We start from the raw sequence: 15,412 nt of genomic DNA on the forward strand, positions 1-15,412 counted from the left end.
GTAAAAAAGGGGTAAACTACGACCAGCACACTCCCTAAGTATTGTGTGTCCCGCCCGTGGCAAGCCCGCAACTGGGCCTACTTACCTCCGGCGCCCGGCTCCTGGACCCGGCCCATCCTCGCTGGAGGCAGTGGGCAGCCATCTGCACTCCCGCACCCCCGTTGACACCTCGGCTTTTCCTGACTCCTCTACTGACTTTCCCGGCTCCCTGCGGGACTCCCTTGCTGTGGGGAGATGCCGCCGTCCAGCCTTCTGCCTCTCCTAGGCGCTCGCATGCGCGCCTTGCCGGCATTTAAAGGGGCCGTGGCGGGAAACCAACCTGCGACCCCAGATGATGACATCATCCGGCCCTGCTATTTAAGGCAGGGCCCATCACTCGTTCTTGCCTTGGTATCAGGTCTCCATGCTTATCGTGTGCTCATTGCTCATCCTAGTTCCTGACCGTTCTTGGTTCCTGTTCCTGTCTTCATTCCTGGTTTCTCTTCCTGACCTCGTTCCTGGTCCTTGTTTCAGACTTTGAGGAAATGGGGAAGTACCTAGAGGAAGAACTAAATGGATGGGAAAATGAGAGAGATGTGGATCAACAGTGGACCAATCTAAAAGGAGCAATTGCCAAGGCAACTGCTCTGTATGTTAGAAATGTAAAGAAAAGCAAAAGAAAAATGAAACCTATCTGGTTCTCAAAGGAGGTGGCTGACAAAATTAAAGCTAAAAGAACTGCATACAAGAAATACAAAAGATCCCAAAGGGAGGAGCACAAAGAAGAATATCTGATTCAACTGAGGGAGACTAAGAAATTAATCAAGTTGGCAAAAAGTCAAGCGGAAGAGAGGATTGCCAAGGAGATAAAATATGGTGACAAAACATTTTTCAGATACATCAGTGAAAAGAGAAAAGTCCAAAGTGGTATAGTGAAATTGAAAGGTGAAAATGATCAATGTGTGGAGAGAGACGAAGAAATGGCAGAAATATTAAACGAATACTTCAGCTCTGTGTTCACTAAAGAAGACCCTGGAGAAGGACCATCTCTACACAACAAGAAACTGGAGAGAAGCGGAACAGAGGAAAATCCATTTACAGTAGATAATGTATGGGAAGAGCTAAAGAATCTGAAAGTGGACAAAGCCATGGGGCCTGATGGGATTCATCCAAGGATACTGAGGGAGCTCAGAGATGTGCTGGCGGGACCTCTGTGCGACCTGTTCAATAGATCCCTAGAAACGGGAGTGGTGCCGAGTGATTGGAGAAGAGCGGTGGTGGTCCCGCTTCACAAGAGTGGGAACAGAGAGGAGGCTGGTAACTACAGACCGGTTAGCCTCACTTCGGTGGTGGGAAAAGTAATGGAGTCACTGTTGAAAGAGAGAATAGTGAACTATCTACAGTCGGGAGAATTGATGGACCAGAGGCAGCATGGATTCACCAGAGGAAGATCCTGTCAGACAAATCTGATTGACTTTTTTGACTGGGTAACCAAGGAATTGGATCGAGGAAGAGCGCTCGATATCATATACTTGGATTTCAGCAAAGCTTTTGATACGGTTCCGCACAGGAGACTGGTGAATAAAACGAGAAGCTTGGGAGTGAGTGCCGAGGTGGTGACCTGGATTGCAAATTGGTTGACGGACAGAAGACAATGTGTGATGGTAAATGGAACCTTCTCTGAAGAGAGAGCGGTTTTAAGTGGTGTACCGCAAGGATCGGTGTTGGGACCGGTCCTGTTCAATATCTTTGTGAGCAACATTGCGGACGGGATAGAAGGTAAGGTTTGTCTTTTTGCGGATGACACTAAGATCTGCAACAGAGTGGACACGCCGGAAGGAGTGGAGAGAATGAGACGGGATCTAAGGAAACTGGAAGAGTGGTCGAAAATATGGCAGCTGAGATTCAATGCCAAGAAGTGCAAAGTCATGCATATGGGGAGTGGAAATCCGAATGAACTGTATTCGATGGGGGGGGAAAGGCTGATGTGCACGGAGCAGGAGAGGGACCTTGGGGTGATGGTGTCTAATGATCTGAAGTCGGCGAAACAATGCGACAAGGCGATAGCTAAAGCCAGAAGAATGCTGGGCTGCATAGAGAGAGGAATATCGAGTAAGAAAAGGGAAGTGATTATTCCCTTGTACAGGTCCTTGGTGAGGCCTCACCTGGAGTACTGTGTTCAGTTCTGGAGACCGTATCTTCAAAAAGACAAAGACAAGATGGAGGCGGTACAGAGAAGGGCGACCAGGAAGGTGGAGGATCTTCATCGGATGACGTACGAGGAGAGATTGAAGAATCTAAATATGTACACCCTGGAGGAAAGGAGGAGCAGAGGTGATATGATACAGACTTTCAGATACTTGAAAGGTGTTAATGATCAAAAGACAACGACAAACCTTTTCCGTAGGAAAAAAATCAGCAGAACCAGGGGTCACGATTTGAAGCTCCAGGGAGGAAGATTCAGAACCAATGTCAGGAAGTATTTCTTCACGGAGAGGGTGGTGGATGCCTGGAATGCCCTTCCAGAGGATGTGGTGAAGACCAGAACTGTGAAGGACTTCAAAGGGGCGTGGGATAAACACTGTGGATCCATAAAGTCAAGAGGCTGCCAATGAAGAGTGGGTGACTCGCCAGAATGATGGCTACCGCCTGGAGTCAATATCCTTATTAAATAAACATCCACATGCTTACTGTGACTCCAACATTGCTCTAAGCTTCAACAGCAAGAGGAAATGTGGAAAAAAGGATTCGCACTCACAAAGAGGGGAGTAGCTGGCTTGTTACGGCGGTTACTACCCCAAATCAAATAAGCCTGATACTTCACTTTCAATGCATATACAGCATAGTTCTCTGATTCAACGGCAGGGGAGAAGAAAAACTGATACTTCACACATCCAGCAGAGCTCTCTGCTTCAACGGCAGGGGAGAAGAAAAGAGGGTTCGCACTCACAAAGCGGGGAGTAGCTGGCTTGTTACGGCGGTTACTACCCCAAACCAAATGTGCCTGATACTTCACTTTTGATGCACATCCAGCATGGCTCTCTGCTTCAACAGCAAGGGAGAAGACTGATACTTCACGCATATCCAGCATAGCTCCCTGCTTCAACGGCAGGGGAGAAGAAAAACAACCAATAAGGGCTGTATAACATAGTCTGGGTAAAACAAATAAGCATGGGTGTAGCTTGCTTATTGCGGCGGCTACTACCCCTAACTAATCAAGCTAGATATTTCACTTGGATGCAGCTCCATCACTGCTCTCTACATTAAAGGTGGGGGTGGAAGGGAAATAGAACCAAGAGCTAAGAGAAACAGATAAGTATGAGAGAAAAAATGTGTGAAGCTTGCTGGGCCATTTGGTCTTCTTCTGCCGTCATTTCTATGTTTCTATGTTATGTTTCTATTGTTTCTGATTCCGATCCTGGTATCCTCCTAGCCTTGCTCGGACTGACTATTGGCTTTGACCCTTACTTTGTTGGAACTACGTTCAGGACTGATTACTGGCTTTGACCCTTGCTTCATGGAACTACACTCAGGACTGATTACTGGATTTGATCCTTGCTTCGTTGCTTCGTTGGAACTATGCTCAGGACTGACTCCTGGATTTGTCCCTTGCTTCATTGGAACTACGCTCAGGAATGACTACTGGATTTGATCCTTGCTTCTTTAGAACTATGCTCAGAACTGATTACTGGCTTTGACCCTTGCTTTGTTGGAACTCTGCAGCTTGACTAGCTCTGCCGCCTGCCCTGACTCCAGCCTGCTCCCAACTATGCCTTTGGTATCTCCCTGGACTTGGCCCTCTCAGGCTCCTGCCTTCTACTACCCGGGTGTCAGCTGTTCCTGTTCCTGGCCTGTCCTTGGCGCCCAGGTCTCTGGATCCCTGCCTCATCCAGATCTGCTTCAGTCCCTCCGTTACCTCTGCTGATCCCTGTCTACCTGCTACAACATCCACTGGGAGTCGTCTGACGGAGGCCCGCTTAAGACCAGCCAGCCCCGGCATCCAAGGGCTCAACCTGCGGGGAACGTGGGCTGGTATTGATGAAGCTCCAGTCGGCCTCCGTCTCCTAGTTTGCTCCATCTCCTGACGGTGGGGACCCGTGGGGCTTGCCCTACAGGTAGATTCAACCCCATCTCGGTCAAAGAGTCCACCACCAGTGCAACATTAAGTATATCTTGCTACCCTTCCCATGATCCCTATGTCCTAGCATGCTGCAACTCAGTTACTGAAGGCCAGTGGCAAAGACAGGGAAGGGGGGAAAACAGCATGGCACCATGTTATTTGTGGCTTTCCTGCAGTGTGGCAGGGAGCCTTGTGATTACAGTACACTTAAGTGATATACCAATATCTGCACCATTATGAACAGACATAGGTCACAATATTCTTTCATTGTCTGCAGGCATGGGGTTTTTTTTTTTTTACCTTTTCTACAAATTAGCAAAGGTCCAATAAGCCCTGAAGCGACATCTTTGGGACCATCAATGTGTGAGTGGTAAACTCTGGTCACACAATCGTTATCTTTCTCAGCTGGACCATGTTCTTCCACCACCTCCCATCTGTAAGTATATTCTTCTCCCGGTTGTACGATATCATCTTTCTTTAGTAAGCCTGTAGTGTTATCGGGATAAAGTGCACCTAAAAGAGCAAACAGCATGCACAGATTCAGTATCAACACGTGATATTCCCCATGAGTGTAACAGACTACAGCGCTTTTTGTTCAGTATTAGGGCTTCCCAAACCTGCCCTGCTGATCCCGCAGCCAGTCAGGTTTTTTTGAATATCCAAATCAATATGCATGAGATAAATGTACACACCTTGGAGACCCAGTAAATGTACATGACAACACGTGACTGGCTGTGGGGTCACCAGGACAGGTTTGGAACTACTGCTTGAGTGTATTGTGAGTGTAATGAAAGTGATTTCAAATATGGTGAGAAACATACAAATAAGAAAAGTATGACTTCATCCACCCCTGACTCCAGCTTCTGGCTTTAGTGGCGATCCTCACAGTGAAATATGTATGGGGGCCTAAGCCTGCGCTCTCAGACCATCTGGGAGCTGAGGTCTAGGGTGGGGGTGACACTGCTGCACAACTCTCAAAAGTTAGTGTTATGGTCACCGGCCGCAGCTTCCCGCAACCGGCAGCCGCCACTCACCACTGCGGTGCCACTCCCCCGGGCTCGGGCACGCTGGCTGCGATGGCCAGCCGCTCCTGGAGCTCCGCTTCGCCGCTGTCCCTGCCGCCGCACGGTTAGGTCTTTTCTCCGGGCTCCTCCGACGCACTGTTCACTCCTAGCGTGGGACCCTCCCCTGCTGAGCTTCTCTAGTCCCGCGCGCGCGTCTCTCTGCTGAATTTAAAGAGACCGCAGCAGGAAATTGCCGCGGCCCCTCCTGCTGACTCCATCTATCCTTTTCCTATTAAAGGCAAGGTCTGGCTCACAGACCTTGCCTTGGCTTCTTGCTTTCTAGGTCCTGTATCCTGTTCCTCCATGGAGGATATCTCCTGCGCTTCTGTCGTGACATTATCCAGAACCTGAGCTACGCTTAGAAACCATGACTTTGAGAAATGCCGCCTGCACGACCTATGCCTGGAACTTCACTTACGAAGACTGCTACCTGTCCCGACCTACACCTGGAATCTCGATTACCCAAACTGCCGCCTGCCCCAACTCACGCCTGGCAATCCTTCTACAAGCTCTGCGGCCTGTCCAAGCCCTCGACCTCCTCTACGCTTTTGCCTGCTCGCCATATCTGGACCATTCCTGGCATCCATCCAACGCCGTCTCCTCTTCAGTCAGAGACCCCACGTAAGTCCAGCTAGCCCTGGTACTCAAGGGCTTAACCTGAGGGGAACATGGGCTGGTAGTGGTGAAGCTCCAGCAGGGTCTCTGCTTCACCCCGGCCTCGCCTTCTGACGGTGGGGACCTTGGAGGTTTCTCCCACAGGTGGCACCAACTCCATCTCGGGCAAGAGGCCCACCTTCCAGAATCATAACAGTTAGCCGGGGGGGGGGAATGACACTGGTACTGAATTGTTGCCTAGTGGCAGTGGTGGACCATATCTGTCCCTCCTTAAGAGGTGTCCATTGCTGGAAATCAGTGCTAAGCAGCTTAACCTTTTTTCTCACCCTAGCTCCACACCCATAGCCACTACTGTTTAGGATCCAAAACATAGGTATTTAGGTCTCAGTGAATTTTCAAAGGGAACAATTTCAGCAGGGCTGGATTTGGTCCATTGCCACCCATCAACAATGATTCAGTGCTATGCCATGCTTCCCCCCGCCCCCGGTAAACGTACTACAAATGCCTCACTCACAGACCCTGCCCCCCCCCCCCCGGAAACCCAGAGAGGGTGGGGTCTGTGAGTGCAGGCTTATTTCCCCGTGCTTACTTCACTACGAGGTTCACCGCTGAAGCTGAGAGCTGAGGTCCGAGAGAGGGGTAGGGATAGCGGTAGCGGTAGCAGCGGGTGGGGCAGGATTGTGAGGTGGTGGCAGAGAAAGGAAGGAAATTTGCTTCTCCCTCTAAATTTTGCTGCCCTAGGCACAGGCCTAGAAGGCCTGAATGTAATTCTTGTCCTGCATTTATTTTAAATTGTTCTGTGTTTCTTGATTATACATTACCTTGCGTCTTTGAAATAAAACAGAATGCTTTTATGAATCAGGCCCCGTGTATGTATGGGCAAAATGCTTATTATATATTTATTTAGATTTTTTATATTCTAATTTTCTAGCACTTCAAAGCAGATTACATTCAGGTGCTGTAATATTTTCTCTATCCCCAGAAGGCTTACAATCTAAGTTTGTATCTGAGGAAATGGAGGGTAAAGTGACTTGCCCAAGGAGCTACAGCAGGAGTCAAACTGTGGTCTCCTGGGTTATAGCCCACTGCTCTAACCACTAGGCTACTCCTCCACTCCCATATAAGGGCCCAAAGTCTCTCTTTGACCTGGAAATAATAATCCCAAACAAATAATGGATAATCAGTGGAGTTATACCTTCATTTTCTTTAGTGTACTTCACTCCATGTGGATGCAGACTGTAGGCTCTTGAGGCTAAGTTTATAAGGTGGATGATGATAGAATCTCCGATCTCAGCTGTCAGAATGGGACCCAGCAAACCCAACCAGTTCTCTTTGGGTACTTCTTGGGAATAGGTGTTATTCGTATACTCTAGATATATCGCTTTCTTATACATACTACCTATTTTCTTTGGGCCTCTCTGAAGGAAGGTGCTAGCATGTCTAGGAAAGAAGAACAAACAGCCTTCTGAAAATCTTTCTAACTTAAATAAAAAATTATTATGTGGGGGATGGGATAATTTGAGACAAAAGATGACGTTACTTACAGGTGGACTTGTGACAGTAACAATCGCAGAAATTGCTATAGGAAACATTTTGAAGTGGCATTCTCAAGGTCAGTAGGGCAATGAATCTTGCCTTCAATGTTATATGTTGCCACTTATTTCATCACAACTTGCATTAAATTTAACCAGTTGATTAGCATTTTAACCATCATTAAAATGTTATTTAATCTTTATTAAAATCTGAAAGTTTTTGGCCATGATGTACGAAGCAGCAATGGCTGACTTTTCAAGTCATCAATCAATTCTAATTTGTCACCCACTTTTGCAAATAATACCGATGGCTAGAATACACCACAATGTAATAACAAATATGCTAAAAAAATGTAAAATAGATTTAAATAATAACATAAGCAACAATTAAAATCATTCATAGATGTACTAAATAAACCTCGGTGGTAGGCAGAATCACAACTAAGCAGTGCAATAGTTGTGAAAGAAAATCAATGCAATTAAGAACTACTGAAAACTAAAAAACATGCATTAAAAGCATGATATAAAAACTATGGAGCATATGTCTCTGGAATGCTGTGGCTCTCAATGCCAGCACAGCTATTCCCTGGAACTGGCACAGAAGTCCCCATCTATCTCTCTGCCGATCTGCAGGCCATCTTTCTCTTACATGTCTTCATCTCTCTCTTGACTGCATACCTTTCACTCCACATCATATATCTTCTATTCCTTATCTCTCCCACCCCTCTCCAGATCTCCTTCTGTCTATCCTAGGCAGTCGAACAAGGTGCACTACTGGAGCCATGGCCCAACCAAATGTTTTCAGGGCAGTGAATCAGAGACCCCACAGCTCCGATGTCATTACAGTTTAGTACCTCCAATATTGGCATTTGTCAATTCAAATTCTGTGGTTACTGACAACCACTCTTTATCCTCCACTCCCAGACTTCCTTCTTTTTCAGCTCTGTATCTTTCTCCTTCTACTTCTCTCTCTCCTCCTTTCTGCCTCTTTCTCTCTCTCTTTTGCTTCTCTATTTTACCAATGTTACAATAACACAGTACATGACCAAAAAGGCGAGAGGCAAAAGCAATACAAAATAAGGACAGGAATAAAAAAGAGTAACAGAAAACAGTCGTGATTTAAAAAATATTTAATCAACTTAAAACAATCAAAACTTAAGAACATAAGATTTGCCATACTGGGTCAGACCAAAGGTCCATCAAGCCCAGTATCCTGTTTCCAACAATGGCCAAGCTAGATCACAAGTACCTGGAAGGATCCCAAGGGGTAGATCGATTCCAAGTTGCTTATCTCAAGAATAAGCAGTGGATTTCCACAAGTCCTCCTTAATAATTGTTTATGGACTTTTCCTCCTGGAACTTGTCCAAACCTTTTTTAACTACAGCTACACTAATAGCTTTTACCACATCCTCTGGCAGCGAATTTGAGAGCTTAATTAATGTTTAGTTTTACTTCATTGTGTATCCCCTGGCCTTTTTACTTTTTGAAAGAGTAAACAACTGATTAATGTTTTCTCATTCTATTCCTCCCATTATTTTATAGAACTCTATCATATCTCTCCTCAGCCATAAATTTCTACAATCTGAAGAGTCCTAACCTCTTTAGCCTTTCTTCATAGGGAAATTGTTCCATCTCATTTATCATCTTGGTTGCCATTCACTGTACCTTTTCTATTTCTGCTATATCTTTCTTGAGATGTGGTGACCAGAACTAAACACAATATTCAAGATGAGGTTGCACCATGGAGCATACAGAGGCACTATGATATTCTCATAAAAACATAAGTATATAAGATATGCCATACTGGGTCAGACAAAGAGTCCATCAAGCCTAGTAACCTGTTTCCAACAGTGGCCAATCCAAGTCACAAGTACCTGGCAAATACCCAAACATTAGATAAATCACAAGCTACTATTGACTGGGTAAGTGAAACATCAGGACGTGCTGGAGAGATAAAGTTCCTGGATGGAATAAATGACAGTTTTATGGTTCAGGAGGCGACGAGAGAGGGAATAACTTTTTATCTAATTATCAGTGGAGTGCATGATTTGGTGAGAGAGGTAATGGTGATGGGGCCACTTGGCAATAGTGATCATAATATGATCACATTTGAATTAATGACTTGAAGGGGGACAATATGTAAATCCATGACTCTAGCGCTAAACTTTCAAAAGGAAAACTTTGACAAAATGAGAAAAATAGAAAAAAACCTGAAAGGAGCAGCTACAGAGGTAAAAAGTGTGCAATAGGCATGGACATTGTTAAAAAATACCATCCTAGAAGCATAGACCAGATGTATTCCACGCATTAAGACAGGTGGAAGGAAGGCAAAACAATTACCGGCATGGTTAAAAAGTGAGGTGAAAGAGGCTATTTTAGCCGAAAGATCTTCATTCAAAATTGGAAGAAGGATCCATCAGAAGAAAATAGGATAAAGCATAAGCATTGGCAAATTAAATGTTATGTTGTGCTTCCCGGCCGCGTTTGCTCTGCGGCCGGGCCTGCTCACCTCTCCCAGCTGTCCACGAGCTCCGGACTCTCCTGCTTCCCGTCCGCAGTCGCTGCGCGGCGTCCCCAGATCTCCCGCGTTCAGGCTCCTGCACAGGCCTCATGGCAGGGCTCGGTGTCCTCCGTGGCATCAGCCCTGCCCCTAGGCATGTGCACGCAGACCGCCCGCCCTCTTAAAGGGCCATGGGCGGATCCCTCCTCAGTGGCACGCCCCGATTGACTGCAGTAGAAAAGGAAGTGGTCAGCCACCATTTCCTAGCCTTGGCAATCGGGTCCTATCCCCGCCAAGGACCCCAGTGTTCCACTGCTCCCTGTTCAGGGCCTCGTTGGGACTCTCTCCCAGTCGACCACCCCCGGGACACCATTCCGTCCGGCATCCGTTCCATGGTGACCGGGGCCCGGGTCCGACGAGTCCCTCATTCGGGTCGACACTGTGTGTGTTTCTAGTTTGCCTCTGTGTTCTAGCCTTGTTCCAGTCTCATCCCAGCCTTGTTCCAGAATCCTTCTGTTCCAGAATCCTTCTGTTCCTGCGTCTCCCCAGGTAGTACCTCTTGGACTAACTCTCCGATACTGACCTCTGCCTGTTCCTGACTATGTTGATCGCTGCCCGGATACTGACCTCTGCCTGTTCTTGACTACGCTGATCGCTTCCCGGATACTGACCTCTGCCTGCTGCTGACCACATCTGTACTTTTGGAACTTGACCTCTGCTTTGGCTGACTATCGACGGACTGACCTTTGGAACTTGACCCCTGCATTGGCTGACCACTTCTTTGACTCTGGCCTTGATCCTAGCCTTATCCTCAGAGGCACTCTTCTGGCCTTCTCTGGAACCTTGGACTTCTAGTCTTGACATTGACCATGCACCCTGGTGGGCACACCTCTGAACTATCTCTCCGGGAGATCCTGTGAGGCCCACCTAAGTCCAAGCGGCCCAGGTCCTCAAGGGCTCAACCGGGGGGGACCTCGGGCTGCCAGTGGTGAAGCTCCAGCTAGCCTCTGTCTCCTCCTGTGCTCCGCCTCCTGGTGGCAGGCACTCTCTGGGTCCGACCAGGGAGCCTACCAATCCTGCACTATGCCAAGGGTCCACTTCCAGGCGTAGCAGGTTGCCAAGGCCATGGACTTTGCGGAGTCTCCCGCCTCACGGGCCCTTCCAGGTCAGGCCGCATCTGTCCAAGAACAACGATGAGCCTTAGAGACTTTAGCCTCTTTGGTAGAAGAGCTCCGCTCCCAGCTGCAGGATGCAGTATTGGCCAATCCCGTGGGCTCAACGTCTACCCTGCTACCGAGAGCATCACTGGCTCTACCAGCTCCTCCTCTATTCAGTGGGGATCCATAAAACACTGTCGAGGTTTTCTCAACCAGTGTTTTATGCAATTTGCACTGCAACCTTCCTTATTCTTGAAGGAATTTTACTAAAGTGACCTTCATCCTCTTTCGCCTTGAGGGGAAGGCTCTGGCATTGGCTTCCCTGCTTTGGGAGCGTTCGGATCCCATCCTCTCCCAGCTATCGCAGTTCATTACCGCCTTCAAACGGACCTTCGGAGACCCGGGTCATCAGGCAGTCGCAAGCCATCATCTCCTCCACCTCCATCAAGGGTCACGATACCTCTCCGAGTTCATGGTGGAGTTTAGAACTTTGGCCACAGAACTGGGATGGCAAGAGGACTGTCTGCAGGCAATCTACCTAGAAGGCCTGTCCACTGCTCTCAAGGATGAGCTTGTGGTCTGTGAGATTCCCACATCTCTAGAGGATCTGATTTCCCTAGCCGGGAAAATTGACCACCGATACCTGCAATGGCACCAAGAAGTAAGAGCCTCCCGGCCTCCTTCTCAATGTCCAGCACATGCCTCCAGCCTCAGTTGAAGGCCTTACCGGCACCACCACCACCTACAGACGAACCCATGCAGGTGAACTACGGGCGTTTGTCTCCTGAAGAACGCCTTCGGCGCAAGAAGCAAGGCCTCTGCCTATACTGCGGTGCCTCTGGACACCTTCGGCAGTCTTGTCCGGTTCAGCCGGAAAAATGCAATGCTTGAGTCCAGCGGGGGTCCCGAGCTTGGGCACTAATGTCACCGGCCCCCAACCTTTTCTCCCAGTTTCTCTTGCTATTGATTCTCGTTCTTTCACCACCACTGCTCTTATTGACACTGGGGCAAGTGGCAGCTTAATAATGGATGATATCAATTTCCTGAAGATTCCCCTGCAGCCCTTAGAAGTGCCTCTTCGCATCGCATCAATTCAAGGGGAATATCTTCCAGGGCGCATCACTCATCACACGGCGGCCTTCCCCCTCACCATGGGATCTCTCCATGAGGAAGAAATATTCTTGTATGTCTTGAAGCATTCCACACACCCAGTCATCCTGGGGCGTCCCTGGCTCCAGGTGCACCAACCCCAATTTGAATGGCATTCCCTCCAATTGGTGCAATGGGATCCTCAATGCCAGAAGAACTGTCTAAGACAAGTGTCCCCAGCTGTGTCCGTTATGAAGACCACTACCCTCACCGGGTTACCTGCTCAGTTCTCAGATTTTGAGGACGTCTTCTCGAAACAGAAGGTGGATACGCTACCTCCACTACAGAACTTTAATTGCCCTATAGAACTTCTGCCAGGCACGACGCCTCCCAAAGGTAGAACCTATCCACTCTCACTGTCTGAGACTCGGGCGATGTCCGAATACATTAAAGAGAACCTAGAGAAAGGGTTTATTAGACCCTCTGACTCTCCCGCAGGAGCGGGCTTCTTCTGCATCAAAAAAAAGGATGGAGGATTACGCCCCCATATCAACTACCGTGGACTTAACGCCATAACCCACAAGGTTGCCCCTCATCAGCAAACCTTTTGATCACCTCCAAGGGGCTCAGATATTCATGAAGCTGGATTTATGAGGGGCATAGAGGACATTTGGAAGACCACTTTCAACACTAGAGATGGCCACTATGAGTATATAGTGATGCCTTTTGGCCTTTGTAATGCCCCTGTGGTATTTCAATGCTTGATGAATGAGATCCTTCGAGACCTGCTATATTCCTTTGTAGTTGTACACCTGGATGACATCCTGATCTTCTCAAAGGACCTGAAGTCACATCATTCTCATGTCAGAACAGTTTTCCAATGCCTCAGAGAGAACCATCTCTACACGAAACTGGAGAAGTGCATCTTTAAACAGAACCATCTGCCCTTCTTAGGATACATTATCCCTGATCGAGAATTTACTATAGATCCTGAATTGGATTCACAAACTATTATAGAAGCTTTATCGCTAACTATTCCATGTTAACTGCTCCACTCACTGCCATGACTAGAAAAGGGACTAACCTCCGGGTCTGGTCTCCCAAGACACAAGCCGCTTTCCATGCATTAAAAGAAGCCTTCTGCTCTGGTCCTTGTCTGCGACATCCAGATCCAAACCACCCATTCGTCGTTGAAGTCGACGCGTCCGCCATTGGAGCCGGGGCAGTGTTAAGTCAGTACTCTTTTAAAGGTAGATTGGTACCGTGTTAATTCTATTCCCACAGTTTTTGCCCACAGAATAGAATTACACGATTGGAGATCGTGAACTTCTGACCATCAAGCTGGTCCTCCAAGAATGGTGCCCATGGGTGGAAGGAGCACAGCATAAATTTACCTTATTCACTGACCATACAAATCTTGAACATTTAAAGGAAGCACAACTATTGAACCCAAGACAGGCCCAATGGACATTGTTCTTCGAACGATTCAACTTCAAGCTTCAATACCGGTCAGCATCTAAGAACCTCCGCGCAGCTGCGCTCTCGCACTTCCTCGAACCAGAGGATACACCAGACACCCCAAGACACATCATTGACCCAGCCTGTGTGTCCCTCGCGGTTACTACCATGGTACCTGCTGGAAAGACTGTCGTCCCTCGCCGAATGCGTGAGCGTGTACCCCGCTGGGCTCATGATTTGAAGCTAGCCGGACATCCTGGCTGTGCCAGGACCTTAGAGATGTTGAGAAGATGTTATTGGTGGCCCAGCATGGTAAAGATTCTCACAACTATGTTGACTCTTGCCCCATCTGTGCGCAACAGAAACCTCTAACTGGCCGGCCATGGGGCCTTCTCCAACCGCTTCCAGCACCCACTGAACCTCGGTCGAGTACATCACCTCCAAACTGGCTGGCCTAAGCATTGTTCAGGCATCCAATCCAGACCTTCTAGGTGGGAGGGACTGAGGGGAATGGATGACTTATGATATTAAGGTCTTCTTACAGGGACAGTGACATCTTGTGGCCAGATTGGGGGGGGGGGGGGCTGCTACACCTGTTTCCAGGGATCACTTCAATAAAGGATCCAGAGGAGAGTCAGAGATTGAAATAAATGTAAAGAAGTGGAAGAACCTGCTAACCGTGAGTAACAGAACTGTGAAGATTCTAAAGGCTGCCCATCAGGAGTCTTCAGCCCCTGGGGAGAGAGAAAAGAGTTTACTGTCTGTGTGAGGATGGGAGTTTTGGTCATCCATGGAGGGGGTTGCCCTGCCCATCGAGACCTCCATCTCACCTAATCTAGGAGGGTGGTAGGATCCCCTGCCTACTTAAAGATTCTTGTACAGATAGAGGTGAATACTGTAATTGAGAGAAGAGAGTTAGCATGGGGCACATTTAAAACTAATCGGAGAAAGTTCTTTTTTACTCAACGCACAATTAAACTCTGGAATTTGTTGCCAGAGAATGTGGTTAGTGCAGTTAGTATAGCTGTGTTTAAAAAAGGATTGGATAAGTTCTTGGAGGAGAAGTCCATTACCTGCTATTAAGTTTGCTTAGAGAATAGCCACTGCCATTAGCAATGGTAACATGGAATAGACTTAGTTTTTGGGTACTTGCCAGGTTCTTATGGCCTGGATTGGCCACTGTTGGAAACAGGATGCTGGGCTTGATGGACCCTTGGTCTGACCCAGTATGGCATTTTCTTATGTTCTTAGAGACTGTGGTGCTGGAAACATATTTATAGTGCAACTATTTCATTCAGTAAAGTACACAGCACACAAGAAGAGAGGTGACCCCTCTCCCAGGGATAACCAAAAAGATGTCAGCCACCCCTGCACTGGGACCCGACTGGAACCCTTTCACCCCAAGCCAAAGGATCCACCAAAGGGGCACAGAGAAGAGCTAGTCAGGGTTCCTGCCCCAAAGAACTTACAAATAAGTTTATGGCCCCACCTGTGCAGGACATGCACACCAGGATGGGGTTACACTGGTAAATGTTCAGATCCAGCTTTCGATATTAGAACTTGTGTAGTCCAAAATCTGAATCTGAGGGTTAGGACTGATGCTCAGGGGCAGTTCTATCATGAGGCAGAATGAGGTGATGGCCTCAGGTGGCAACATTTCGAGGTGGAAAAGTGCCCCTAAAATACTCCTGCTGCAGCTGCCGCACCCAGAATTCAGGCCAAAAGTAGTGGCACGGTTTCAGTGAGCTGCCTGCGGGGTTCCAACCCCCTGCAGGCAGAGACGAGAATCCTTGGCGAGCTGGCCAACCACCCAATTTTGTGGCCCCTTGTACAGGGTCTTATAAAATCGGTCAGGCAAGGCCAGAAACCAATCAGTGGTGGGAGCTGCGCTCCAATC

General features: G+C 47.9%; 1 protein-coding gene across 2 annotated transcripts in view; it reads right to left on the reverse strand.

The window, feature by feature from the left end:
- Window positions 1-15,412, reverse strand: part of CP (ceruloplasmin) — a 151,617-nt gene that overhangs the window by 116,560 nt on the left and 19,645 nt on the right. For both annotated transcript variants that reach the window (XM_029616513.1, XM_029616512.1), the window contains exons 2-3: window positions 6,974-7,218; window positions 4,400-4,612 (exon numbers count right to left, since the gene is read on the reverse strand). In XM_029616513.1, coding sequence (XP_029472373.1) covers window positions 4,400-4,612; window positions 6,974-7,218 — 458 coding nt within the window. The remainder of the gene's footprint in view (window positions 1-4,399; window positions 4,613-6,973; window positions 7,219-15,412) is intronic.

This window comes from Rhinatrema bivittatum, chromosome 9, assembly GCF_901001135.1.
Source record: "Rhinatrema bivittatum chromosome 9, aRhiBiv1.1, whole genome shotgun sequence".
In the NCBI taxonomy this organism is placed as follows: Eukaryota; Metazoa; Chordata; class Amphibia; order Gymnophiona; family Rhinatrematidae; genus Rhinatrema; species Rhinatrema bivittatum.